Below are 27,884 nucleotides of genomic sequence, written 5' to 3' on the forward strand. Positions count from 1 at the left end.
CGGTGCACTCAAGTGCAGTTAATGCCCTCATATGCAGCCCAGCGCTCATCGCCCGGGCCGGGCAGAGGTGAATGAGACATTGACAGACAGACGCGCTCGCACACAAAGAGACAGAAGCGCGTGCCGGTCGTTGGCAAATACTCACATCATGTAGAAAAGCACAGGATGTTAATTGGATACAAGGAATCAAACGATAATCAGCACTGTATTTTCCAGCACGAATTGCCATGCTGCAATTCAGACTTTTTTTGTTGAGAGTAGTTTACTTATTATAAAAGCATATGCTCCATTGCTTGCGGAAGTAAAAGAAATATAAATAATGGGCACTACGAACAAATCAATGTGTTTTTTTTCTCATAATTGATTATATTGTATACCAAGCTGTGGTAACGGCTGCGCTGTTTCACTAAACAAACAGAGGAAGACGGTCTTAATTGCATATTCTACTTCTGAGATGTCTAACATTATTGGCTGAGTGTGTAATTTCAGTGTAATGTCGCAGGCAAAGAAGTGAACCTCCCCGTTTAACCTCTGCTGCCTTCAGAGGGCTTGTTTTTAATTACCAGAGGCTAACAGGCTGACCTTGGGTGTGCTGCACTCACTTTGAATCCATGCTTGCTGAGATCTGCTCCGCTCTACTGGGGAGCAGGGAATAATGGGGTCAGAGGGAAGACCTTAGATGTGGTGTTAACATGTCTCCTCGTTTATGTTTCCTGTATCTGTATAAAGAAACAATAACATAATGAAGGCAAAAATGTGCTACTAAAGAAACAATGAAACCACAAAACACACTATCTGAATACCATATTCCAATCCCGTTAGCTGTTATGCTCATTTAGCCATTTATTTCCATACATGTCTCATAGTCTACAGTTATATTACACGTGTATAGGAAACGGAGGGGTCTTGAGCTCCAATACCCCAGAGTTGAGTATTGACTTTCAGCTTGACCCTAGATACCAGGAACCTTTTGCTGCCCCAGCCTGGCAGGCAGATATGAATAAGGGGTTGTTAGATGTTGTTAGAAGCGGGCAGATGTCTCATGCTTAGGGAGGCCAGCCTCGGCAGGATGCATAGTCCTTCAACTTTTGACACCACAATACTTTTTTTTTTTAATTGACAATTTCCTGTTCTGTTTTTTAAGAAGTTGCTGTTACCAATTTAATTATGTATTGGATGTCAAACAATACTATCGTAACTTCATTATTCTTTCACCGAAGCACACCGCAGTGCTACGGCAAAGTTGTCCAGACTCTACACATTGAACAGGTATTTCATATATACCTTTCAGCAGCGTGTGGTGGGTTTACCCACCTTTCATCTGTGTCTCCTTCTGATTTCATTTATTGTTCTTTGGCTCTTGGAAGTAGAGGGTTCCTTGTCACAAGGATAAACACTGATTCTCCCTCCATGGCACTGACCCGCTAATCAGTGCTGAAAAGGGGCTCCCTGACTGCGACTGATTTTAGGCGATGCCTAATTATGCTCTTTTTCCGGGATAATAAAGTTCTTCCCACTCAAGGTCGGGGGCATGCTCGTCGACAGGCCTGTTAGCAAACATCTGTCCAGCAGACTCCACTTCCGTTGCTCTAGGAAGACTAGCCTGGAGTGACATCCAGTAAATGAAAAGCCCCCCCGCCCCCATACCCAAACACACACACACACACACACACACACACACACACACACACACACACACACACACACACACACACAGGCAAACAGATCACACAAAGTGCTTTCACCACTAACCATTAACTAAGGTTAGCTCAGATCCTAAGAAAATAGAGTTGACTCCTGTGTCTATTCCTGTCAAAAGGCTGAGACAAAAGGCTGTTTGTGAGCGAGGTGGGGGCACTGCTATCTTTGTAGGAACATAATCGGTCTGTCATTTCCGCTGCCCATGCACTGTTGTTATCCCCGGGTCCACTGGAAGAATGGACCTTTTGTAATGGCGCTTATGTGGCAGCGATAAAGTTTCTTACAGGAGCACATATGTGTTTATAACTGGAGAAATGTGCACGGACATAAAGAGCTTTGTTTTGCTTCGGTCTGCCTCCACACTGTCAAAGGTGAGGCCAGTGGGGCCGGGTGGCTTTTCCCATTCACACAAATGCATTCGCTATATAAGCAGTCCAACTAGGAAATGAAACAGCGTTCGCCGATTGTTAAGAGAAATTAAATTCATTCTGACAGCACAGTATATCGTATATATAAAGCAAAAAAGCAAGTTCTACAAGGTGCACATAGTGTACAGATACTGGGAGGTAAAAAAAAACATGTTATTTGTAATGATAAAAATATGAGTTTACTACTTTATGTCAGGTTAGACTGTATTTTTTATCCAAAATGAAGGATGTATTACTGTCAAAAATCCAACCCAACCAACAATTGGCAGTCTGTGAGTCACCAGAATCTTCGTATTGACGTCTTTAACCACCCGGTTTTTTTATTTGCCACACAATCAGCTCAGTGGTGGAAATATAAATTGAGCTTTCAGAATTCCAACCTGTTACAGGCCCCACTGGTATTAAATGCTCCGCCCAGTCATTTGAACCACTCTCTTGTGTGGTAATGTAACCAACAGTCACACATCTTACTGACTGAGTTTTTTGTACAGGTCTCCAGCCGTAATAATGCTGTTTAATATAGTCTGTTTTGGCAGTCCAACTGATGTTGGTTTCTAACATTGTGGATTGGGACTGTGTCACATGGCTGCGTGGAGACGGATCCCAGGCCAGAAACTTCAATAGGACGCTGTGTCGATCTGGAGAAATTAGATCTCTGCTACCACACTTGCATCCAGTCTGCTAACTTTTCTCTGTGATGAGTGGAAAATAGGGGCTCCAAGTATTTTGAATGAGAGCCATCTCTGTGTGGTTTTTAAGACTGCTGTCTCTCTCTGGGTTCAGCCTTTGAAATACAGTTAAGACCTTTGATGGAGGTTCTCTGCCAGCTTCATGGAAAGAGAGGAAAGACGTAAAAGAGAGAGAGAGAGAGAGAGAAGGAGATGAAGGCCGACACAGAAGCAGCAGAGAGTCATATGGAGAGGAAAAGACAGACTATACGACTTTGAATGTATGCTGGATTTGGATGTTAACGGGTTTCTCCCCCCCCACAGCAACTGTATGCCGCCCAGCTCGCCAGCATGCAGGTCTCTCCTGGAGCCAAGATGCCTCCACTCCCCCAGTCCCTCAATGCCAGTGGGCCCATTTCTCCCTCGTCTCTGAAGAATGACAAGAGCTCCTCCAGTCCCATCACTCACGTAAAGGTACAACCACCAACTCCGTCAACCGTTCTAGACCTTGAGTGGTACTTGCTTGACCTAGCCTAGCCTAGTTAGTGCCGTCTGAATATAGAAGCCTTTTGCACCGCTCACTGCAGTGTTATAGCCGGCGGGTGCTGAGCCCCGCCTCTAACAGGCCATCAATCTGTGGGGCTTTAACAAGGCCCTCTCTCTCTTAACCAGACTTCTGTGGACACGGTTGCTATGGCTATGGCTGTTCCAAGCCAGTAATTTGTGGAACACATGGTTTTCAAAAAAAAATCACAGTGAAAAGTTATTTTCTTTCTTTTTTCATTACTGAATTGGAATAAAAACCATTACAACAGTGCCCAGCAAATGAGGACCAGAGTTAAGAAGAGAAAAGTTCAATTGACTGCTTTTCCTTGTAAACAAACCAAATGCAGGATGTGTGTTTTCTGCTGCTGCATGGCATGGCTCCACTAGACCTCCATGCAGCGGAGAGGCGTACATCATCACCCCCACTCACAGGGGCTATAATCAGGTACATACGCCCATTTTGAATTGTTTAGAGTAATAATATCACAATGGAAAAAAAACATAAATCATGTCATGGGAGGAAAGGCTTTTACACACATTCATACACAATTCTTAAATTGAAGGATTAGGCCACAAATTGTTTCAAAACCAATTCTAATTTCAAAATTGACAAAATTGAGTCATGAGATATAAATGGAAAATAAACATGTTTAAAGTCCAATGCACTCAGATCACTCTTGGTATTGTTTGTCTGCTCTCAGCTTCACTGCATGACAAACTGTTATTGGCACAGCAATAACAAGGCCTTGGGGCAGTCTATGCTTGAGCCATATGTTTGGACAAGGAGACACTTGGGCTTTGAAAAAGACTGTTAACGACAGCATAAACCCTAATCTGATTTAAAAGACTGCTGTATACACACGGCGATTTATACCGTATCAAAGTGACATTTCTCTTCTGCTGTGCTAAAAGTTTTAGTTGTGTCTACTCAAAATAATTCAGCATTTATTGTATTTAATCAATGATACACGTTGATTTTGGTGTTGACATTTTATTCTCCATTATCTCGGAATTTTGAATACACATACTTTGAATACTTAATTCAGATGATAATTAAAGATGATATTTGATATTTGAAATTTACGTTATTGTTTTAATACCATTAAAAAACAGTTTTGTTTTAACAGTGGATGATAACCCGTTTAGGTTACTTAAGGTTAATTTATCATACTCCTAATCATCAGTGTGTAAACCATTTGGATAAAAGAAGCAAGCTCTGAAACACATTTTTTAATCATCAGGTACCCATAGATGCTACAAGCTTGATCCCGGTGTAATAGCTGCTTAGGCAAACACATAAGAAAATAGGCATCCTCTTCTGACCTCATCTCAAAACGACGCTGTAGTACATTTTTTTTTAGAAATAAGCATGTCAAAGAATATGATAAGGCCAAGAATTCACAAAAGAAGAGTGAAATTATAAAACAAGTTAATGAAGTGGCTAATGTAAGTTGACGTATGATGAATGGAACAGCTGTCTTTGATCATTGGCACCGCCGTTATCTGGTCATTATTTATTCTTCCAACCAGAGTACAGACACAGAGAGCAGGGAGGAAGAGAGGGAGAACAGATGAAGACGTTCAGAAAGAGAATCTGCTTTAATTAGCGCGAACAAAGGCACCGGGCAACTGTGAAGAAGATCTCAGTGGCACAGCTCCTAATGAAGGATGTGTGAGGAGAAAGAGAGGACAGAACCGGAGAGGAGGTGTGGGTCAAGATAGGCTTCCTGTAATTAACTAGGAACAGAGGAGGATTGTGTCGTCTGGGAATCCTTATACCCTCCAAAAGTGGAAGGGGGGGTGGGGAGGGGGGAGGCGCACCTACTAACATCTGTCTCCTCTCAATACTCCTGCGTGCCGTAGGAGGAGGGAACACAGCCGCTCAACCTGTCTGCTCGGCCAAAGACGACGGACCTGATGAAATCCCCCACGTCCCCGACACAAAACCTGTTCCTGGGAAGTAAAAGCAGCCCCAACAGTCTGCTGAGCAAGGGCGGCCTCCCCAGCCCGCTCGCAGGAGGCCTCAGCCGGGGCTCATCTCTGGGTAAGATCTTTCCTTCCCAGAGACGCACACTCTGCACTCACATTCTGCGTCAAGTTGTTTTTTTCCTCCGTTCCGCTGTGTGTGTGTGTGTGTTGCAGTGAACTAACTCTGCTACGTGTGTGTTTGAATAGACATCCTGTCCAGCCTAAACTCTACCGCGTTGTTCGGAGACCAGGACACTGTGATGAAGGCCATCCAGGAGGCTCGGAAAATGAGAGAGCAGATCCAGAGGGAACAGCTGCAACATCACCAGCAGGGCTTAGAGGCAAAGCTGTCCGCCCTCAACTCAGTGGGCCTCAACAACTGCAGAATTGACAAGGTTGGAACTGCTGTCACACATCCGGTCTCTCTTTGTTTTGTCGCTGATTCGGGTCTTCTCAATTGCGAGCTTTTTCCAACAAGCCATTTATCAAGCTCACACCACGAGTAGTAAGAGGAAAGAAACTATAAACAAAGTGCAACATGATGATTTTGATCAGTTATTCTTAAGGCTAATATGTTTTTATTTAATCTGTGTCCAGGGTGGTCATATTGATAAGAGCTGGCATAGTTCAGTGTGTACACGAGTGTTTATTCAAATGAGTGCGAATGAGCCTGTGCGTTGGTGTGTTTAGAGGGCTCGGCGTTGTTGATGTTGGTGTGAGGGCCGTGACAGGCCACGGCGGTGCCCGGTGTGGGTTAAGAAGACTCTGATGTCTCTGCCCAATTAAAGCAGACGTGCAGCCCTCTCTGTCCCCTGACACAGGATGGGGCTGCTTTGTACCAGGAGCATACACTCCCAGGGATTCCCTTTTAAAAATATCTTCAATCGATGAGTCAATCAAGGAGGGGAAAAAAAGCCGTCCTCCCTTCTTCAGCTTGATGCCATGTTGCCAGTTGGCTGTGAGGAGCAGGCAGGAACTGGGAGCGATGCTCATTAATATTTCAGCACCTGACACTTTCAACCAACAGCCTCAACTAGGTCAATGTATATGTAAAAAAGTCAACGAATATCTATTTTGATTACCCTGTAATGTGGCGTTTGGAATAGGTCACTGCCTGTGCAGGTGGCAATAAACTATCCTCCTTCTCAAGAGAAGCGATGCCGCTGGTTCGGCCCGCGGAGAGGACACACACACAGCAGCTCCTCGGCGATCCACAGAGACAACAAACTTAACAGTAATCGGTTTAATCGTACAGACAAACATTCTCACAGATTAAACAGGGAAACAGGTATGCCGTGGCTTTGAGCACGAGAACACGGGCGCTGGTACAGCTGCCTCCCTTTTAGCCTTCAGTCAACCAAGCAGCCGTGCCAACAGAGACATGAAAGAACGAGCTGAACAATACCTGTAAAGACGCATTTTCCACTGGCAGCACACACCTACAGCTCCATTGTCCTTTGCAGGTAGAGCTTGACTTTTTCTTTCACTCCCCGCTTAGTCTTTTGTACACAATCTAAGTTAGTTTCCTCTTAATTTTCTCTTCTACATATGTTAAAGCTATCTCAGAGGAGGATAAATATTTTCCCCTGTTTTTCTGAAGGGATTTACTGCCTAAAATAGTCAGTGATTCTTCACTTGTAATCTACCTTTTGTCTGTACTTGCTACCTGAAATTGGAGAATATGTTTTTGAGAATTTTTTTTATTTTATTTGAATTTTTAAGTGATAAAAATGCATAAAAATGTTTGAATACCTTTTACTAAATAGCATTGATTAGACAAAAAATGTAGTGCCGAATAATAGAGCAAGTTCAGGTGGATAAAGTGATCGTTGCATTGCATTTGTAAGTAATTTAGTCCCACACACTTGTTTTTTATTACAGCATCATTTATTGTCATGCTTGACACTCCGCCTGGTGCAAATCATAGTGAGATATTGTCACCTCTTAGTTTCGTTGACACTGGCCCTATTAGCCTGGTGTGGAATGAGAGGCACGCTTTATCAAGTCAGCTAAAAGAATTGCCCCATCATCTTCATCCTTCGGCTGCAATAAAGAACAGTAAGCTGTAATTCAGCGGGGAAATGAACAAGAGAAGGGGAGATGGTATTTGGAGATGCAAGCCCACGAAGTAAGAAAGGTTTGAATACCCCCTGATAAAAGCTTTCACTTTGGTCAGTTTCAGAATATTAATATTTCAAGAAAGCTCCTCTCACCTGACATAAATATGGTGCAGTGCTTAATAGCTGCCCCCCTCCTAGTGTCTTGTTTGGAAGTTTATCATAGAGAGAGCTTACATGAAGAAGAATCTGGAAAGGTAACATTAATGGGATTAAGGAGAGGTTAAGATCATCTAGCGTGGCTGTTAGAAGGGGATATTAAATATTGATTTATCTCACTGTAATGACCCGGAGAGAGGAGTGGTTCTAAGTGCTGCCTACAGATGGATCAATTCATCTTTTCATAAAAAGTATGTAGGAACAGTACAATGCATCCCTCCCTAACCTTAACACTATGACTAGCTCTCTGTCTCTCCTCCTGGTCAGTGACCTAGGAGAACACGGTGTAGATCAAACTCTCTGTTATAAAGTATATAAGCCTGTAACCTGAGGACATGTAAAATATTCATAGATTGCAGGAGCGTCTTCTCTTTCTACTCTTTTCATTTGTCTGTTTTTACTATTACCCATCAGTACAATGCTACCTTTTGCAGCCCTACTGCAATTTATCTTTTTGAAATATTTATTTATCTTAAGGTGTTATTGTCTGCGGAGGGCAATTACTGTGTTCCATTATTTACCAGCTCCTCCTCACCCAGTGGAGGCTTTTACCTAGATCGTGCCAGAATGCCTACAGGTCAAATACAGTACATACAAATCCATTTGTAACCATTTGAATTGTTTCCCTCAATTATGCACTGCAGCTATAACTGGAGATGCCGTTTTTTCAGTATCACGGTTGAATAAATATGAAGCCTCTGTATTAACCGTGTTTTCACTGAGACGCTGAATGCAGTGATTCAACTATGTTTCCATCTTGTCATAAACATTGATGACCTGCTGGAATATATTGTCAGTAGATCACGGACAACTGATGAATATTCGTTGGCTCAGCTCAGCAGTCTAAAATGATATTTTACTGAGATATTTAGACAATATATTTAAATCAATTAGTCCCAATCCAGACCCATAGTTAAACTGTTAACGTAACCAAACATAACATTCAATTAACTGCTTTGTCCATCTTAATCAATACAGAGCTGAACAGGTGTGGTCAATTTGCCGCTCTGCCAGAATGCATAACATGTGCTGTAAATTTTTAAATACGTGAAAATGAGCCCCTTCATCCGATTTACCCACCAGCCCACCAGAGGCCAAACTGAGATAAAGAGATGAAAGACTTCCTTCACCCAAATATGCAATTTATTGGCCCTGGGCCGTTGGGCAAGCCTGGTTGTTGAACTCTGTATTGTCAGACACATTTCTACATGGGTGCATCAATATCTCTTAAGTTGCGATTGACGTTGCATGTGTGATGCCCTGAAGGTTGTGTGAGATAAAATATATTCCTTTGCTGACATGTCCCGAACCGAAATCAAAAGGCCAAAGGCCAGTGTATTAACCTATTGAACTGCCCTCTTCTGCCCTGCAAAACCTTCTTTCCTCAGTATTGATGACTACAATTGGTCATTTGGAATGTCCCAAAGCTCAGCTTGTAAATATTCAAATGGAGCTTACACTTGTGCTCCACAAAATCAAGACTCCTAACCTATTGGTTATAGTGGTTGTACTGGTCTCTCCTCTGTATGTGTGCAGTTGTGTTTGCACACACGCTGTCTGTCTGTGTATGTGTGATGCCAGGGCTCTATTCAGGCAAAGCCCTCACAAAGACTTTGAATATAATCTTGTCTGGTCTGCCGCCTTGGAAGCAATTTTCTGCTCCTTTTTTCGGGCTGCTGTCTTGGAAATAGCAAACCAAGGCGTTTTGGCTGCAATATAAATCCTCAGCATACAAGCGATTGCCCATCCAAATTAGATTATGCTCATCTCCTAGACACTGGCTATAGCCAGCAAGCGCTATTGTGGAGATTGCTTACATTAATGCTTTGTCCAATTCTCCATGTTTGCCAAGAGAATAAAATTAATATGACTCTGGATAATACGTGTGTGTGTGTGTGTGTGTGTGTCTGTGGGCTCCGGTCCCAGGTCCGGTCGTTAGCTCCGTCTTGCATCTTCTGCAGAAAGACATCAAGGCTGCATCTTGGTAGGGTCATTTGGCGGTGGTGGCTCCATTATTTCCTTGAGGTTGTCATTTTATATGGGGAATTCCTGGCCAGCTTCTGTTGCTCAGAAATGCTGCTGGCCCAGGTGACTAAGACCTGTGATGCGGCACTGACCACAAGGAACATACAGAGGAAGAGCAAAAGAATAAGCCACAATGACCATTTATAGTCCACGGTATTGTTGCCGTGGGAGCATAATGGCAGCAGTGTCCAGCAAGTCTTGGGGTTTTGTCCATATGTGAAAGGGGTTTTGGTAATGCCGCAGTTTCTAGTGTCCTGCTGTTTGCAACCTGGAGGTTTTGTTAAGGGAGGAGATTTCAGTCCAACTTAACCTCCCCTGGAGGGCCCAGCGAACAGTTCTGGATCATTGAGGATTGGAAACCCGTAAAACTACATAATGCAAATGCAAATGATCTCAGCAGTGTGGAGAAGGACGAAAATGTCGCAAAGAAGACACATTTTGTAGAAGAAATCCAATTGTTTAGACTAAATGCACATTCTATCTTGGCACTCAACTTTTGTGAGTTTGACTCACTCAAACAATGACCATTCGATTGGCACAAAGCCCTGAGTAGAGTTACCCCAAAATATTGTTTAAAACATAGTTCAAACCCCCTAATGGAATCAAACACAGTTCCTCCCTCTGTTTTAAACAAATGAGGTGATGCCCTGGCAGTACAACTAGGACTGGCATAGCGGATCGTTTCTGCACTGTGGGATGTTGAGGAGAACTACTATAGAACAGATGCCAGCATTTTGTGGCTGCTACTGTTGATTTTGCTGCCGCCTTCATTAGACTTTGCAAAGGGAGAGCTCCGGGTAAAAAGAGAGCTGCATGAAAGTAACTGTGGGTTATACCGCATGGGCTGGATGTACTTAACATTTAAATGTTTCAAAACTACTGGAAAGTTGCAGACCTATAAATGGCATTGCAACCGGTTACAATAAAAATATAAAACAGATGAGGCGCTGAGCTGTGAGGAGCTGTAGCCATGTTAAAGTGGAGTCTTTGTCTCCGTCAGGGCTGGTACAGATTGTCGAGGGGTTTAGTCTGAGACCCTCACAGAGAAGACTGAGGGCCACGGCCCACAGTGATGACTGACACTTGATACACAAAAGCCCCGCATTGTGGTCAGAGGGCCATTGCCTTCCACTTACCTCGTACCAGGTGTGTTATATGACCAGAGCCAGTTCTGCACATTATCACACATAAGTGACTGTTTAGGGTCCTGCAGCTGTTTAAAGGTTCAAATGATGTTAAACTGTTTTTTAATACATATGACATCACGTACTTTCCACTATAAATGCAACATGGTTCGGATTTTATCTATAGTTTAGAGATCTTACGGCTGTCATAGAAAAGGCGACACATGCATTTTTTTCTATATACAATAAACTAGAAACTAGAACTAAAAAATAACCAGACCAGTTAGTTAACTAGTTATCTCAGAAGCAGTAAAACGTGCCTGCCGGCTGCTTAAAAGAGATGTAGCAGTTTTTTCTTCAGATACTCATATATATATATATATATATATTGGCAAGCAAACATGCCACTTAATAGTACATCTAGTTTACATTATTTCCTTTTTTTTAATATGGGGTCGGTTCATTTTGTTCCCGAAATCACAAGCATACAACAAGCATAATCTGTTAATTACAACAACCATAACAAAAAGAAAATATTTATATATATATATATATATATATATATATATATATATATATATATTTAATTAAGGTATATGGGCCAAGAAAAGGTTCCATCATTGTGAAGATTTTCAACACTAACATACATTTCATCTGTTGTAATGTGTTAAAAGATTACTTTATATGATTAAAACTTTTATCCAGATAAAGATAACATTTTGTGTCTAAACTTCACCCAAACCAACAGTGTACTTTACTCTTCATCTCTTTTTCAACCATCTTTGAATTGAAACAAACAATATGGCTTTGCCTACGGCCTTGAGCTATTTACAAAGGAGAGAGTGAAGGAGTGTCAGGATTGGCAATGCGTTGCCTAAATATAGGGCAGGAGTAGGCACAATGCAGAGGGCCGCCACCCGCCTCTGCCCAGAATACACCCTGTGGGCAGAACAGCAGGCCTCCGGCACATGTTCTGCGGCCGGCCAGATTAAAGCTCTCTTTACAGCATTGACAAGGGCTCCTTTGGGTTCCCTCGCCCAAGAAGTTACAGAGACCACTATCTTTCCTCTTGCTACTTCCCTCTCTTCCTCCGTTACTCGTGACTACACACGACTGGCTCGTGACATCACTGGGCAGCCGTCCGCGACTGAATGAACTGCATCTGTTCCCGAACTTTGAAGACAAAAGACTGCGCAGGCAGAGCAGATTAGATTATTGTGGGTGGCAGTTTTCCACTGCAGCTCAGAGTGCATGGCGGTAATTTTAGTTGTGGGGTGGAGAGCTGCACGCTGAAGTAATTTGAGGGAGGCACAGCTTTTTTGCCTGCGGTCATGGTCAGAACAGGAGGGGAATAATGTGTACTGTTACATCTTTTGTTTCCTGTCTCTTTAACTTACATATTTATTTTACTTTTTGTCGTTTGAACAAATATTCTGATTTTTAATTAGCTACCACACAGAAGGGTTAGATATTTCTGTATAACAACAGATTTTTTATGTCAATCATTTTTTTTTTATGTTAATCATATTTATGTCAGTCTTCTCAAACAAGAGCCTCATGTTCCCAGCTGTCTAATGTTCACTGATCATATGACTCTGTGCGGTGGAGAAAGAAGTTAGACACTGAGCTAGTTATTAATGAAATTCCCTGATAGATGGGCCGTGTTTGCTCTCCTTCTCAGCCCAACATGATGCTTAATGATCATGAGTTTATAAAGGGACTTGATTGATCATGAGGGATCAGGGAAGCGCAGAAGAGGGACGAGATGACTACTTTATTACACACATACAGTACCCGTCTTCCTTGCGGAGTGTCCAAGTAAAATCAGAGGCAGCCCCATTGCCCACCAGCTAATCGCACATCAGTCACTTTGTCTTCGGGCTGCCAGCTTCTTTCATTAAGAGCAATAATGTGGCTGGGTGATGAATACAGCTCAGTGCGTGTGTTGCTTTACGCAGAGTGTGACACGGAGAGAGAACCCCGCTACTCCATCTTCCCCTTACAAAGCGTCCTCTTGCCCAGCAGGGACCACCACATATGTCATAATTAGAAAACACTTAAGTAAGCAAAGGGCCATCAGATAGACAGGCTCTAATCACAGGCCATAAGCAGGTAGTGGTTAATTGTATATCGGAATCACTGAGCTGGCCATAAATAATGGCCGCTCCTTCAAGTATGATGGTAAATTGCAGTGCTCTTTCTGTCTCTTTCGCAGTCTTGTCTTTTGAGGAATAGTTCTTGAATAAATAAAAACATGAGGAAAATCAAAATACTGTGAAAGGCCTCATATGGATTTTAACTCGTCATCCTTCATTTTGTCATCTTTTTCCCAAAGAAAAAAAATGACTGATTTCTTAATTGTTTTTATTTTTTTAAATGTGCTGTTAATACTGACAGTTGTTGTTAGGAAAATACATCAAATGATGGCTTAAGAAAACACATTTTAAGATAGTTAAGTGTGTTTACTCGTCTGCTGTCAGCGGGGAGAAACAAACCTCCCTTTTGACAAAAAGTGAAAAAGGCACAAAACGGTGCAATGCATCACAAAGAAGGATCTAAAAGGTTAATGTGTGTTTGTCGGTGTGTGCGCCAGGGGAGCTGTTAGTATTGTGTGGGGACTACCTGAGTATCTATTCGGACTGCGTGTGATAGGGATGTTTAGAAAAGGAAGAGGCAGAGGTCAGCGCAGACAGTACATCTTTGGCAGAGATTGAACACTCACCCTGGGAGTAAAACAAATGCTTTTTTCCCTGAATGGTGGCAACATGCCTGCTTTTAGTGTCATCCAGGCGAAACTTAGCGGGGGGAGAGATTATTTGTATCATGCAGAGTCAAAGTGTCCATCTCCTAGTTGAGTCTTTAGAGAGGAAGACAGCCCTTTGCTAATGCCCTGTGTATTCACTGAGGAAGTAGGTCATTCAACAATGGAGACAGCAGCAGTCGGCACTCTCCCCTTGCATAATACATTAAGTGTAATGTGCAGCAACTATTCAAAGGCCCCCGGAAAGCTGTTATTTTATTCTGTAAATGCACACGGACATGACATTTAATATTGTCACGGAGCGCTGAATGACAGGGTTTCATTGTGCGTCAAGTACAACATGATGCCAAGTTTAATCTGAGCACAAAGCGACATGACAAACGGGAAAACACGGTGTGTTCTCTAAAGCATGAACTCTGAATAAATGATGGGCGCTGAGCTCTGGGCACTGTAGACTGGAAGGGAGGATGTAAAGAGAAGATTACACAGGAAAAATCTGAGCACTGCAAAGAGGGCCACGGCCCCATTGTGTGCCTCGGATCACAAAGTATCCTTCTGTAAATCTATTTACAGCACCCCTGGCCCTCACTGTCTCCGTGCCTCCTGTCATCCATTATAGCAGCTGCTGAATAGAGAGAGAGAAAAAAGCTACATCTAGCCCGTGTCAAAAGAGCAGCTCTTCAAAGAACCTCTATTTACCAAAGAAATGTTTTTTCTTTTCAAATTTTCCGGTTCCTGATGGGGTTATTTTTACAATTCTCTTGTGTGTGTGTGTGTGTGTGTGTGTGTGTGTGTGCTTGTCCATGTACCTGACTGTTTGTGTTTCCCTGTAGGAGAGGGCGCATTATGAGAGCATCGGCCACCACCTTGGCAAGCTGGGGGAGGAGGCAAAGATCGGCCACAGAGTTATTGACCTCACCAGGCCAGAGGATCTTGATGGTAAGGCCGTTTTGTTTCTCGTTTTTTTCTCATTTCACTTATGCATCAAATGATGTTGTGCTTCCTCAAAATGCACACAAGAATCTGTGCTGAAGGTGTTTGGGTGGCGGATGAAGCCCGTAGCTCCGTGTCGGCGGTGATGGTAGAGTGTACGCGCGTGTGCAGAAACGTATGTGTGAGGCGGAGTGGGGTGAAAGCCCTTTGAAATTCGGCCGTGGCTCGGAGGTTTTCGCAGGTAGGTGAGTGGAGGACAAGGGTGCCTGAGGACAAAGATGGCTTTTTTCCAAGCTCAGCCCCCGTTGCTGTTGCTGCTTGTTTGAGGTCCCGGGCACAGGGGTGTAAATTTGGGTCGCACCAGTGTGACACAGCGTCATCTCCCTTTGTGGCGCTGGCTCCTCACAGGAGCAAGACGTACCCTCAATGCACCAATGTTTGTTCGACATAAATATTTGTGGCAGTTTCCATGGCACTTCAGAGCCAGAGCAAAGAGGAAAATGCTTCTGACTCACCTTTGATGCCTCAAAGACTCTCCAAGCAGAAGGATAGATATTTCTCAGGACAATGCAACCCATGAACATCTTTAAATAGCATCTTACACAAATATTTCCCATCAGTTATAGAAAGAAATCCTCCTGGTTCACGTCAACTTTTGCAATTTTTGTACATGTTTACTCCCAATAAAAAAAACTTTGTTTAGACTCCCAATATAATATCTTCTCACATCGCACCCTCGGTGAAGATGAGAAATAGAGGTGCATTTAGTGGACTCATTGAAATGTTTCCCATGTGAGCCACAGCAGCAGATCCCATCTCACCCGTCTGACTCCTTCGGACAGATGTGCTTCCAGTGCTCATTCTCCCAGTGGGAACCTTCTCTCTGCGGCTACTGTGGAGTCGGGACCGAAAAACAGGGCGCACACCAGGGCAGTTCTGTCCTTTTAAGTCCTGCACAGGGCCGAGGGAACGGCTCGCGCCAGACGCCTCACATCAGTGTTCCCAGTGGGCTGTGGATTAGGAGCAGGCAGAGGTTAGAGGAGAGGAGAGGTCTTCTTCCCAGGGGGGGAAATGGCTGGGAGTGAGGGCAATGCACATAACTCAGAACACACAGTTAGCATTTCTTCTCTGTCTCACTGCAAATATATCAGAGTGTCTCTTTCTGCTTTACCAACAGGAAAACGCATACGGTCAAATGATGTGAAGCGGGGTTTTATGATGTGAACCACAAAGTATTTACTCTTCTGAGAACATGTTTACTTTTGAAATCCTTGTTGTGAGGATTTTCTGCTCCCCGGGCCAGTAGATCCTTTGCTCCCTGGCATAGAAACGTACAGTAGCCATCTAAATGCACCTCCTTTGTGCTTTATTCGGTAACCTAGACCGCTCTCATTTGCTAATTCTCATATATTAAAGATTATACTTAGGTCCAGCTCAGATATTCAAGCCTTTTGATAAACTATATTTCAACATGTGCACAGCTTCTGTTGTCAAAGGGAAAATAGTATTTCTTGTCAACGTAGAAATGTTTTTTTAAACTATATCGGCCCAGTTTTGACCTTTTACCCTCTTTGACCAGCAAATGGCCAAATCAATGCTTACTAAATACCTCATGAATACGTCTCAAATGTTATTTATTTTTAGTAGCACTGGTACAGAAGTAGGGAAATTATTTTGATATCACTTTTCCTCAATAGTTCAGAACACACTGCATTCTGTATACTTGTATGAGAGGAAAATTACCGGGTGCACCTCCCAGCCCTAACATAGGGTGTGAAAGCCTCTGGGTGCGTAGCAGCTTTTCCTCCTGAACAGAGCAGCCGCATTGAGTAGAACCAGAGTACAGCGGACGTCTGTCATCGCAGCCGTTCACAGAAAGCTTTTGGTTGCTTAAGCTAATATTTGCGAAGCACGCGGCTTCCAAAGTCCTAACGACTTGGAAAAAGGTGGCAAAGGAATGGAAATAGATAGGATTTCCACGAGCCACACGCGAGAACCCCTGCAAATTCATTAAGTTCTTCTAAGCTCTGAAAAAAACATGCACCAGATACCCACAAAGGCCTCGGCTCTGCCAGGACCGTAGTTCATTCGCACAGGGCAGTGTGGAGTTTCTGTGCAGCTTGGTTTTGTGTTTGTCTAAACCGCCCCCGTCACAGAGAGTCTGCGGAGAACAAAGAGGGTGTTGAGAGATGTGTGGAGGCAGGAAACAGAATTTATCTTAACGCCCAGTGTGATAATTTCAACCATAGAGTGAGACAAGATGGGGCTTTGGCCAAGCAGTGTCTTTAGAAATGTCCTCATGGAATAGAACGAGAAGAACCAGAGTGATGCTTTGTTGTCCCGTTGACGGGTTCCTTTACATCGGTTGCTTCAGGCTGTTTGGGAGTTCTGTTGAAGTTGATTGTTTTGAAGAGGTTATGTTGTTTTTTTTCTTCCACTGCGAGGCCCTGGGAATCAAGCTCTGACTTTTATTGCTTTTCCCAGAATAAAGCTTCGATGAAGCGGCTCATACATAATGATTTAAGTGACAACGATAGGTGAATAGGTCAACACAATCAGTAAGAAGGTTCTCTTTTGACGTGGGCAAATTCCAATTTACCCCCAAAAGGAACAATTTCTCCATATATCCACGCACCTCCCTGTGTGTTTACTGTTGTGAATGATTCATATGAAAAGGAATAGAGCAGACTAAAGTAAAAACCATTGCCGACCTGTTGAAACAGGTTGGCCGTTTGTTCCCAATTTTCCATGTACACACATACACTAAAGCAACACACACACACACACACACACACACACACACACACACACACACACACACACACACACAAGTGCTCCAGATACCTCAAGTTATCCTTACTGGAAAGAGAAACATGATTGACATGTTAAAATAGGGCTTATAGCATTTGTAATTTGTAAGGGTTTAATTAGCATTCTATGCGCTCAGGCCAGAATAGTGCCACTGAGCGCCGTCTCCTGTCTATCCGTACACATTAATCTCGCCTGATCCTGCTCTGAGGGAAGGGCTCCATTGTCAGTAGTAAATGCCTTCAGTCAGGAGCGTTAGATTTGATCCCAACAGGGGGGGCTCGGCCCGTTTGCGTGCTTGTTGCCTGCTCGCTGAGGCTCATCCTCTTGAGCGGATTCCTGGGTGACATTATGTGTTTGCCCGCAGAACAAAGATGAGTAAAGGGGGAGAAAGGGGGGGGGGGGATGAGGGGGGACGGCAGGGGCAGCCTACCCTCTGGCATTGTCGAGTCTGAGCCTGCAAGCTCACAGGTGTGATTGGCTTTTGGGCCTCACTACATTTTTTGGAGAGTTCTTTTTTTCTTTTTTTTCTTTTTTGCTTAGTCCTTATCCGCTCTTGCTCCTACATTTATTGTAGCCCCCCCCACCCGCCCCTCCTCCCAACACACAATCATTCTTTCTCACTGTAATTCATGCTGCTCATCTACAGTGTTTCCAGGAGAGACAAATTAAAAGCGGATTCGCATATTGCTCTGTCACACTTGAGCTGCAGGCCTCATGAATCACAATAAATTCTATTAAGCAGCACTCCCTCTGTTTCGCTCCCTTCCCCAGCCACCGCCCTGGGGGCCTGCCCCTGTCACTGCTTAACATCTGTGTTTATTTACACAATCACACACACCTAACGAACTGATTCCTAAATGTCCTGCACCTTCTGGAAAAAAAAAAAATTGTTAATGCTCATTTGCGAAATGTCAGACCAGTGTCATGATTTTGAATGAAACGACGGAAATAATGTGTCAGTAAATTGCATGTTGGAGCTTTTAGGCATTTGCGGCGACTGGAAGATGCCTCTGATTAAATCACGTATATTTTTAGGGCTGAATAAGGTACATATGTATGACGTCATTACATGGCTTGTATTATTGAAAGCCGCTTGACAACTTCATCATAATTTCCGGTCGAAGGTTAAACTCTGTGTTAGGTAGTGGTTTTCCCAGAGCAAGGCTGAGTCAACTTGAAACCTCCATCGTTTTGTTTTTTACAAATCTACTGACACGCCACCTGCCTCAGTACTGGCGAAGATGATGTAACACTGCCGTTGTTAATTTCCCCGGCTTTCTGTAGCATAAGACAGGCACTTTTATCATATGAGCAAAGAAATCACGCCTCCTCCGGATTCCCTCCAATGAACCAAGTCACGTGGGTGGTTTCCTGGCTAACTATGGATGTGGCACTAGCTGATGGCAGGCGGTTGTTTGCCCCCCCCCGTAAGAAGCTCACCTCTGCCCGTATGCATGCACACCAGTATATAAATTGCTGAATCAGTGTCAGTGATAGAGTAATGGCGCGGGAGGCATCGTAAATTACAGCAGGCGATCCCGGGGCGCAGACACTGGCTGTCGTGTCTGAGTGAGCGCTGCGCTCCTGAGCTAATGAATACCTTCATCTGGCCCCGGCAGTCAGCAGATTGCCCCGTGTTGATGGATACTGTCAGCCCTCCACCACACCACATTTCATTGCACAATAAACATGGTTGTCAAAACCAAACAAAGTGAAATCAATTCATCCTGTACAGTGAGTGCATGCTAAATGAAATTAACGTACTGTGGGGTTCGGTGGCAGTAAAGGTAGTATATTTTTTCTGAATTCATGATGACTTTAGGCGCTATGGACTTCTATGAGACAGAACAAGAAATGGTAGAGTTTGAAAGAGTGTCAATGAAAATACCTCATCTGTGTTTGGATATAGTATTTTTGTGCATCCTGTATGTGAGATCTTAAAAGAAAAAGTCCAACAAAAAGTGTTTCTCTGATGAGATATGAGATTCTCTATTTTGAAAAATGTGTACATAAATGTGTATATTTTTTATAATTTTGAATGAACGTAATGTTTTTTTTAGAAATATAAAAATCAAGTGACGGTTTTGTCGTCCTTTTTTATAAAACATGTTCTGGGTAAAATATATTTGGGGGCCTCAAACATTCTCTGTGACAAACTTCCACCACACCTCCATCTCTTCTATACTCAAAGTGGTTGTAGGCTCCTTCAGTACAGCATCTCTATGTGTTTGTGTGTCTACATATTCTGCCATTTCACCATTTGTCTCCTATAATACTTTTGAAAAGAAGACACACTTTTCCACACTCATGAGGCTGAAATGGTGCAGCAGCATCTTCAGTGCATCGCAAACATAGCGAGGTGTCTGTGGACTCGGAACTAATATCCCAGCAAAGTCCTCCATTACTCATTAAGAGTTAGATTTTGTTTATCAACTGAAATAATAATAGAAATCAAGCCACAGGTAACATGTGCCAAGGCTGCAAGTGGAATGGTCTAATGAGAAGGCTTCACATGTGGATGATGAAATATGCATGAGTCATCCCAAGCTTTCTTTTCTAGATTTGAGATCATTAAAGATGTATCGGAGCATATGGAGGGTTTTTTTGTCTTATTTTTCAAGCCTTGTTTATCAACATGTTTTTGTTTGTTTAAATATTCATACTGCTTTTATTTAATTCTTTCACATCTTACATGTAAAAGGAAGCAAATGCGCACGCAAACAGAAATCATTATCAGTCTGATGTACAGTTTAATACTGAGAGAAAATCTCATATGCTGATTGTGAATGCCCTGATTGAGAAACAGCACTTTGCAGAATCGGCACAGTCCCTCATTGCAAATGTGGAGAGAGAGAGAGAGAGAGAGAGAGAGAGAGAGAGAGAGAGAGAGAGAGAGAGAGAGAGAGAGAGAGAGAGAGAGAGAGAGAGAGAGAGAGAGAGAGAGAGAGTGAGAAATTGACAGAAGGAAAAAAGCGGGAGAGTAAAGCAGGAAGGATAGCAGGATAAATGCCGTGCTTGAATTTATTTTGTGCATATAGTGTTAACATTTTTTATAGACTGCCTCAAGTCCTACGTTTGTTGTATATGTTTGCATTCTGGCCTTTTCTGTGGTAACTTTGAACTTCAAATTGAAATGTATGTACCGTAGCAGAGTGTGCTTGCAGACAAAACATTTTTTTGGTTTCGTATAGATCTAAGTATAAGTTAAAGAGCGCAGCTCTCGCTTGTATTCATTTACTGTATTTACTTTTATAGCACAAAAAATGTAAGCCTGTCAAGTCAGCTATTCCACTCAATACAGAATATACCCCTTCACCTGTATCCCACCACTCCTCTAAAACAACGCTCATGCCGAGGACGATAGATGGACAGTTTGAAAGCGGCTCGTCATCTAATCGAGGCCGTGGGCTGCTATCTCTGGAGGTAAATAGCTCTGCAGATAAACCTTAACCCCATTATTGTCGTCCAACAGGAGGTGCCGGATCCACTGAGGCACGAGTCTTTAGGGAGGCCAGAGGAAGGAACAACAACGAGCCCCACATTAAAAGGCCAATGAATGCATTCATGGTGTGGGCCAAGGATGAGCGGCGCAAGATACTCCAGGCCTTCCCTGACATGCACAACTCCAACATAAGCAAGATTTTGGGTAAGAGATTTGAATTAAAATGTTTCATCCGTCAAGCCACCGGTTAGGTGGCTCATGCTAGAGGTGGTGAATTTAATTTCTGTGATTTGGTTCATCAATATGAATTTTCATAACACCAAGCATACAGTTCATTTGAGAAACGTAGCTAGCAACTGAAGGAGTGTGATATCTAATAGCCAACTGTTCATCAGGCCTCCATGGCGTACTGATGGATTTATAGCCCATCACTACCATAAGTGTTTGTCATGGAAAATGACAGAGGCTAAATAGGTCTTGTCCCCTCAGCATTGGAGTCCATACATCAGGGCTCTTAAAAGTGCTGTCATCCAGTAGTAGGACACTTTACAGAGCTGCAGTATTTACTTCACTGGCCCATCGTTTCTTTCTGTTTCACATTGATCTAAGTGTACTATCAAGACGTTGGTATGGAACAAACTATAAATCTCAATTCTGCTAGAAAATGAGTAGTGTCATTTTGTACGGCTTAGCGTTAAAGTAGGCTATATACAAAAGTGGTAAAATGTCCGTTTTTGACTATATATAGTTACATTACTGATCATTTGAATCCCCGTATCAGTTCACTTTTTCCCGCTTATCAAATACTTTGAATGGACTGTGTTATCTAGGCTCCCGGTGGAAGTCCATGACCAACCAGGATAAGCAGCCATACTATGAGGAGCAGGCCCGTCTGAGCAAGCAACACCTAGAGAAGTACCCAAACTACAAGTACAAGCCGCGGCCTAAGAGGACCTGCATCATCGACGGAAAAAAACTTCGCATTGGAGAGTACAAGCAGATGATGCGCTCACGGCGACAAGAGATGAGGCAGTTCTTCACTGTGGGGTAAGTGTCCAAGTTCCACTAAATAACCACACACACACACAGAAAATCCCCAAACAAGTGCACGCTAGCTTTCAGCCTACCTTTGTCATAGCAGGGACTGTTGAGTTAACTTGTACTGTAATGGTTTTTAAAAACAAGAGCCTGACGTATACATTAAAAATATTGTTTTTTCAATTGCTATGATTTAATAATTTTAGACAAAAGCAGTCTGCCAAAGGAGCACAAAGTGCAGACATTATTACAGGACATAAGCTTTAAGTATAGACTTACAGAAGCCTGGAGGGCAGCACTCTGGCGCTTAACACTTTAATTTACTGCGTGTGGTTAGCAGGAGAACCCTTCTCCAGGTGTTCCCATGTCAGTCATAAGCTTCGGCGGCTGGCGTATCAATTATCCAGCGCAACAGCAGACAAGAGCAGCGCTAACCACGTATTGGTTTTATGTCACCAATAAACTGGCTAGTGTTTCCGAACAGCTCAGAACGGGAGCTGTCGGTAGAAACTTCTTTTCCCAAATCTTTTTCACAGAGCTGCTGGCTTAAAGCTGAATGCAGGGGGAAACCAACATTTCCAGTTAGTGTGCAAAGAAAAATACATAATATTTATGTAATATCTGATGCTACAATAAGAAAAAACATATGCATACGTGTTTTAATGTTTTTCCTTTGGAAATGTAATTTGTATTAAATGTAACTCATATATGGGATATTTTCATTTTTATTTCTTCATTTTTCTCACACATCCAGACAGCCACCACAGATTCCTATCACCACCAGCCCTAGCATGGTCTATCCAGGGGCCATCACCATGGCAACCACCACACCCTCACCTCAGATGACATCAGAGTGCTCGAGTGCCTCGGCGAGTCCCGAGCCGTCCATTCCTGTCATCCAGAGCACCTACAACATGAAGCTAGAGCCCAACACCATGGCAAACGACAGCGTGCCGGTCAACGGGGTGGATGAGATGGACATGTACGAGGATTTTGAGGATGAGCCCAAATCAGACTATAGTAGTGAAAACGACACACATGAGCCGGTCAGCGCCAACTGAGATGTCTTTAACGGAAGAGGCCCGTGCCAATGCAGACACAACACTCATACAGGAGGATGCCCAGAAGGCTGGCCTGATCTGAGGGAGTGAAAGCGCAAAATGAAACTTCACCTCAAAGGTTTAAAAAAATGTAAAATAGGTAATTAACCATGTATCATTTAGGAGCCAGCATGCAGGTGTGGCTTCATCAGAATCAAACGCTATTTGGTCTTAAGTGTTTCTTCAAGTGTGTGAAGCAATTTGGTTGTTGTTATTTGGAGTATTTTTTTCTTTCTTTTTTTCATTGTTTTGTTTTTCATCGAGATCACTGACATTTACACATTTGGGTTGTAGAACAAAAGACAGAACTTTAAATTTAACATCAGACATTGCCTTGTTTTCTTCTTTAAGTAGATCATTTCGATTGAAATTGCATAACTGTTCAAGATGGGGATAATATTCTCACTCAGGTATAGTGTGCCAGCCAACAGCTTGTGGATGTTTGTAATCAATCATGAATTATTAGGATGATCAGTTCAAAATATCTCAAAAATTAACAGACGGGAGATTACACATTATTATTATTATTATTATTATTAGTGTTATTTATATTACACAAGCTGTATACTTTAGTGCAGAAGTGCCAAACATTTCAAGTTGTTTCTAAAATCTGTAAGATCTTTTGGGAGTGGCTTCTTGAGTCTTGGACAATCTCTTGATCCCTTAATACAGCTTCATTATCCAGACTTTCTTCAATTTACACTAACAGAATAAACACACGGAACTCAGGAACTTGGAGGCAGCAGGCTCTGCAGGAGGTTACAGTATGTGACATGTTTGGGTGGTAGCTTGTGAGGCTAGCTGTCCTCCGTGGAGCCGTAATGCAGTGATCATCAATGAGAACAGCCAGGCCTTTCATTTCCTCATCCCAGTCCAGGCAGAGCACTGCGGCATCCCCATCTCATTTCTAGCACTGCATACCAGTCTGAATCACCAAATTCTTAATCAGAGTGATTGTAATCAGGCCAGAATGCAAAAGGGCCAAAGGCCTCCAATCTGTGGGATTGGAACAGCATCGAAAGGCAGCTTTGGGGGCATTACAATCTCAAATTGATGTTGTACAATGTTTAGCTACAGTACGTTCTGTTAAAGGCTTTAGCCCCATTTGGATGACAAGTTTAAAGTCTTACGTCTTAGAACTTCATTTTTTTCCAATCTTAATTCTTCATGGACATTGTAAATCTTAAATTGACACTAAGAAGTCTTAAAGCGGAGCACGGTCATCGGGTTGATGCAATGAGTTGATTACTGCTGTAGTCTTAAGAGGAGTGACAGTTTATGAGGATATTTATAAACTGAGAGAAAGGCGAGAATCATGTTTGTTTCTTAAATTACCTCGTCATATACTCATGACAGCGGTGACTTAAAACACAGATTTTTGCATTAGTGCACTTATACAAATCTTAATCTGTCTCCCTTGAGCCCTATGTTGTTGTTTTAAATTAATTCTATACGCTTTTGAAATGCACTTAACCCCTTGCATTTAAATGTAACAACTCAACCAAGGGGTGAGAAGTCTGCCCTCATTTCAGCTAAAAAGCTGACAATTGGTGACCTTCTGGCGAGTGTAGCTTGATAAAGCAAAGGCCTTGATGTTGAGACAGAGATCCTCTTTGCAGGGCAGAAGGTCTAAGTGGCTTCCTTCCCTGCCATGCCTTGCTCTGACCCCTGCCCGTGGCAACCTCAGCTCCCACGGGTCGCCATCTGGCTCAGAGTAGGAGAAAACACCAGGGAGGGATGGGAAACAATAAAAACGGGGTTTGTGTCCCTCATTGTGCTCTCCATCAAAGTGCTAGTAGTAAGGCCTCAACAGGGCTCCCACCCCGGCCCAATCACCAGGCACTGGCGAGCAGATGGAACAAGTACATCAAGCTGTGGGGGATTATTAAAATGACTGACGACTGGGTATCATCTGAAATACAGCATTATTAATGCATGACTCCTGCTATTCCCTTCCCTTGCCCTTGAACCTGTCCATTTCAGAAAGAACTCAGAGCTTTTTGAAGGATCTGAATGGCTGGTCACTGGCTTTAACTGGTCAAGATCCCCACTGCTGGTCACTGCATTTTTCTCCCAGGTCTAATTGGTACAGGTGGCTCTATATATCTCCCACGCACTCAATTCGTCTGTGCTCTTATTGTCAATATCAGTGCTAGCTTGCTCTACTTTTGGAAGCATTTATGTTATTATAATTTTGTAGGGGTTTTTTTTAACCGACCATTCATTATTCCTGTTTTATTTTCTTCTCCATCACATCTTTTCTACATTATTCTCATTTTGAGGTACAAAACATTTGATTGATTCTCTCCTGCAACAAACCCAAGTGGATTTCCCTCCAAGTCAAACTGTTTGCTGGTGGTTAGATTGATTTGTATGTGATTGTAAATATTGTCATGACCATGCCACACATGCTTGGCTGGTAGCTAAAGAGGACTCTTCATGGAACTGAAACTTGACTGTGCTTGTATAGCAACAACAACAAAAAAGATACAAAAATGACAAGAACTCACAAGGGGACAATGTTTCTTAAGTGTTATAAGCACTGGATATAAATTGTATTTTTATCAATTCTGATTAATGTGAAGCTGTTCAAGGAAAAAAACACCATGATTGAACAAAAATCTCCAGTTGGACTCAAGTGGGTTTGCTCTCACAGTTGCCAGATTTGAGTCATTTTTTGTCTACTTATTTTGTTTATTTATGCAACGACTCGTGTGATGAATGAACACTTTGTTTAAGCTTCAGGGCTGCCTATGGGGGAGACACTCAGCACAAGAAAGGGAGCAGAAAATTCAACAGCAGGCTTGATTGGCCGTCAAACACCAGACTTCAGTGTATTGTATATTGTATTTTAAATTGTAGAGTATCAACATATTGTATTTATTATTAGCCAATGCTGGCTCTAAAATTGTCAGTAAAACAACAACACAGACAATCGGAGAAATAGAAAAGAAAAAAAACATGTTTGATGAATTTGAGCTAACAATGGTTTTCAGTGAATTCACCATCTCATTTAGATTTTATTGTAAATATAACATAGGAAATATATTTTTGTCCATTAGTGAAGTATAAGTTATGTATTTGATTCTTCTATTTTATCCTCTGTTTTTATTTCTGTACGTGGTTTCATGTTTTTAAAACCTGACAAGTCACCGTACCTCATGTAGATGCTGATTTCTGGCCATTGGAAGAGAGCAGTATTTGACCTGTGACAGTGAAGCACCTCACTTGCCAATGTTATCTTCCCTGGACTATTCAAAATACCAATCAAAATCTAATCTACTTATCTGAATATATGGGTCCTTACAAGTAAGGAACTCCTTTAGGAAACACGCTCTTCTTGTAAAAGGATTACACAATCATTTCTTTCCAAATGGTACAAACCATGTGGTATGCTGTATGTTTTGGTTACAATAACAATTACAATTTGTGGCAATTATCTTACGAAGAGCTGATACCTAAAATCTGCATGCATCTGACATTTAAATTAGAGTTTTTTCATGAATGATTGTTTGAAACACAAGTAATGTTTTTCTTCTTTTTTTTTAAAAAAGGAGGGTCGTGCAAATATTTATTTGTTTTAATTTTGCAAAATGCACCAATATGCTGAATTCTTCATTCTTAATTCTCTCCTCGTCATTTTTTGTAAATGCTGATTTTTAATGAACATGGTCATGACTATCCGGCCATCTTCAAAATGTAGCCCTCATAATTGTTTTCCCTCAATCCACTTGCGGTGGTTTGAGCAAACAACTGAAGACAAAAGCTTGTATGATGTTTCAACATTACTTACTGTAATTTAATTTTAATTTTTTTCCGTCTGAACTTTGTGATGTATATGATGGGAATGTTCTTTGTGTTAATTTAATCAGCACAATTCACTGACATGCTGGACTGACATGCTAGCTGCTGTTCAGAAGTGTAAACTTTGTTCTTCAGGGCAACATTTGTAGTTGTCTTTGGTACTTTGCTTTTTAGAATTGTCTCTTTAAACAACACTGTGTGTGGCTCTTCTAATACTGGAGCTGTTGTTTTGAAATTTGCTGGCAGCCTGATTCAAGTTTCTGCGTAGATTTTCTTTTTCCCCTGGCAGGTACCTAGGCCCATGGCAAGTATTGTTTGGCTGTAGAGAAAATGAAATAGTGTCTGTTGCTGCTTTAAAAAAAAAAAAGGTTTATGTCTGAATATGTAAATATTTTATCATAATATCTTGTACAGTCCAATGTAAAGTTTTTAATTCAACTTAAAAAAAATGTTTGCCATCACATTTTTGTTCACATTCTTCTTTATACAGTACAAAAGATTAATTATTTGCTAAGGGTATTGGTAAAAAGAAAAAAAAAAAGAAAAATGTTATAATTTTTTTTAAATGTTTGTTTTGCTTGGCTTCAAAGTGTACACCAGCAAGTCTTTGTTTTCCATGTGCAGTATTGACGTGAGGTGAATATAAGGTGAATCATTTTACAGTGGTGTGTGCGGAGAGCTGTCTTCTCTGCTTTGGTAGTATTAATACACTATATTGAGTAAAAACAAACCAATGAGAGACACATTCAGGTGCATCTAGGCACCATAGAAATGTGTATACTGTATATGATTAAATTATCCCCACAGGATCAATTCAGGCATTATAATGTAACACCATTTTCTGTATGTCTCAGTCCATTGTAAACATGCAACAGTGGATGACTAACTGCCTGTTCAAACTCATTTACCTCAAGAATTCCCTCCTTTTCTGTAAATGAAACAGAAATTGTGTTACAGAAAACTTTTCCCATCACTCCATCTTTTGTACTGCTGTTGACACTTACAAATTAAAGAGACATTTTGTTTTAAGATTTGAGTAATTATTTTCATTTTGGATGGATTTATTGCGGAATTTCCTGTTACGTGTATTTCTGTGCTTTGTGAGAAAACATATCTTTGAAAAATATAAGTCTAATGTTATTTAAGTACATTTCAATGTTTACCCATCACATAAATGGTAGAAATGTTGCTCAATATTATAAATCATTGTTTCTTTTCTTAAATAGATTACTATAAAAAATATTTTGATTAATATATTT

The 27,884-nt window shown here is 42.0% G+C and overlaps 1 protein-coding gene across 7 annotated transcripts in view; it reads left to right on the forward strand.

Annotated features, from left to right (window-relative positions):
- Positions 1 to 27,654, forward strand: part of sox6 (SRY-box transcription factor 6) — a 120,415-nt gene extending 92,761 nt beyond the window's left edge. For all 7 annotated transcript variants that reach the window (XM_040203521.2, XM_078085209.1, XM_078085210.1 and 4 more), the window contains 7 exons: positions 3,122 to 3,271; positions 5,207 to 5,387; positions 5,519 to 5,706; positions 14,331 to 14,436; positions 20,714 to 20,887; positions 21,514 to 21,730; positions 22,476 to 27,654. In XM_040203521.2, coding sequence (XP_040059455.1) covers positions 3,122 to 3,271; positions 5,207 to 5,387; positions 5,519 to 5,706; positions 14,331 to 14,436; positions 20,714 to 20,887; positions 21,514 to 21,730; positions 22,476 to 22,782 — 1,323 coding nt within the window. In that variant the 3' untranslated portion in view covers positions 22,783 to 27,654. The remainder of the gene's footprint in view (positions 1 to 3,121; positions 3,272 to 5,206; positions 5,388 to 5,518; positions 5,707 to 14,330; positions 14,437 to 20,713; positions 20,888 to 21,513; positions 21,731 to 22,475) is intronic.
- The last annotated feature ends 230 nt before the right edge of the window (positions 27,655 to 27,884 follow it).

This window comes from Gasterosteus aculeatus, chromosome 12, assembly GCF_964276395.1.
Source record: "Gasterosteus aculeatus chromosome 12, fGasAcu3.hap1.1, whole genome shotgun sequence".
Lineage (NCBI taxonomy): Eukaryota > Metazoa > Chordata > Actinopteri > Perciformes > Gasterosteidae > Gasterosteus > Gasterosteus aculeatus.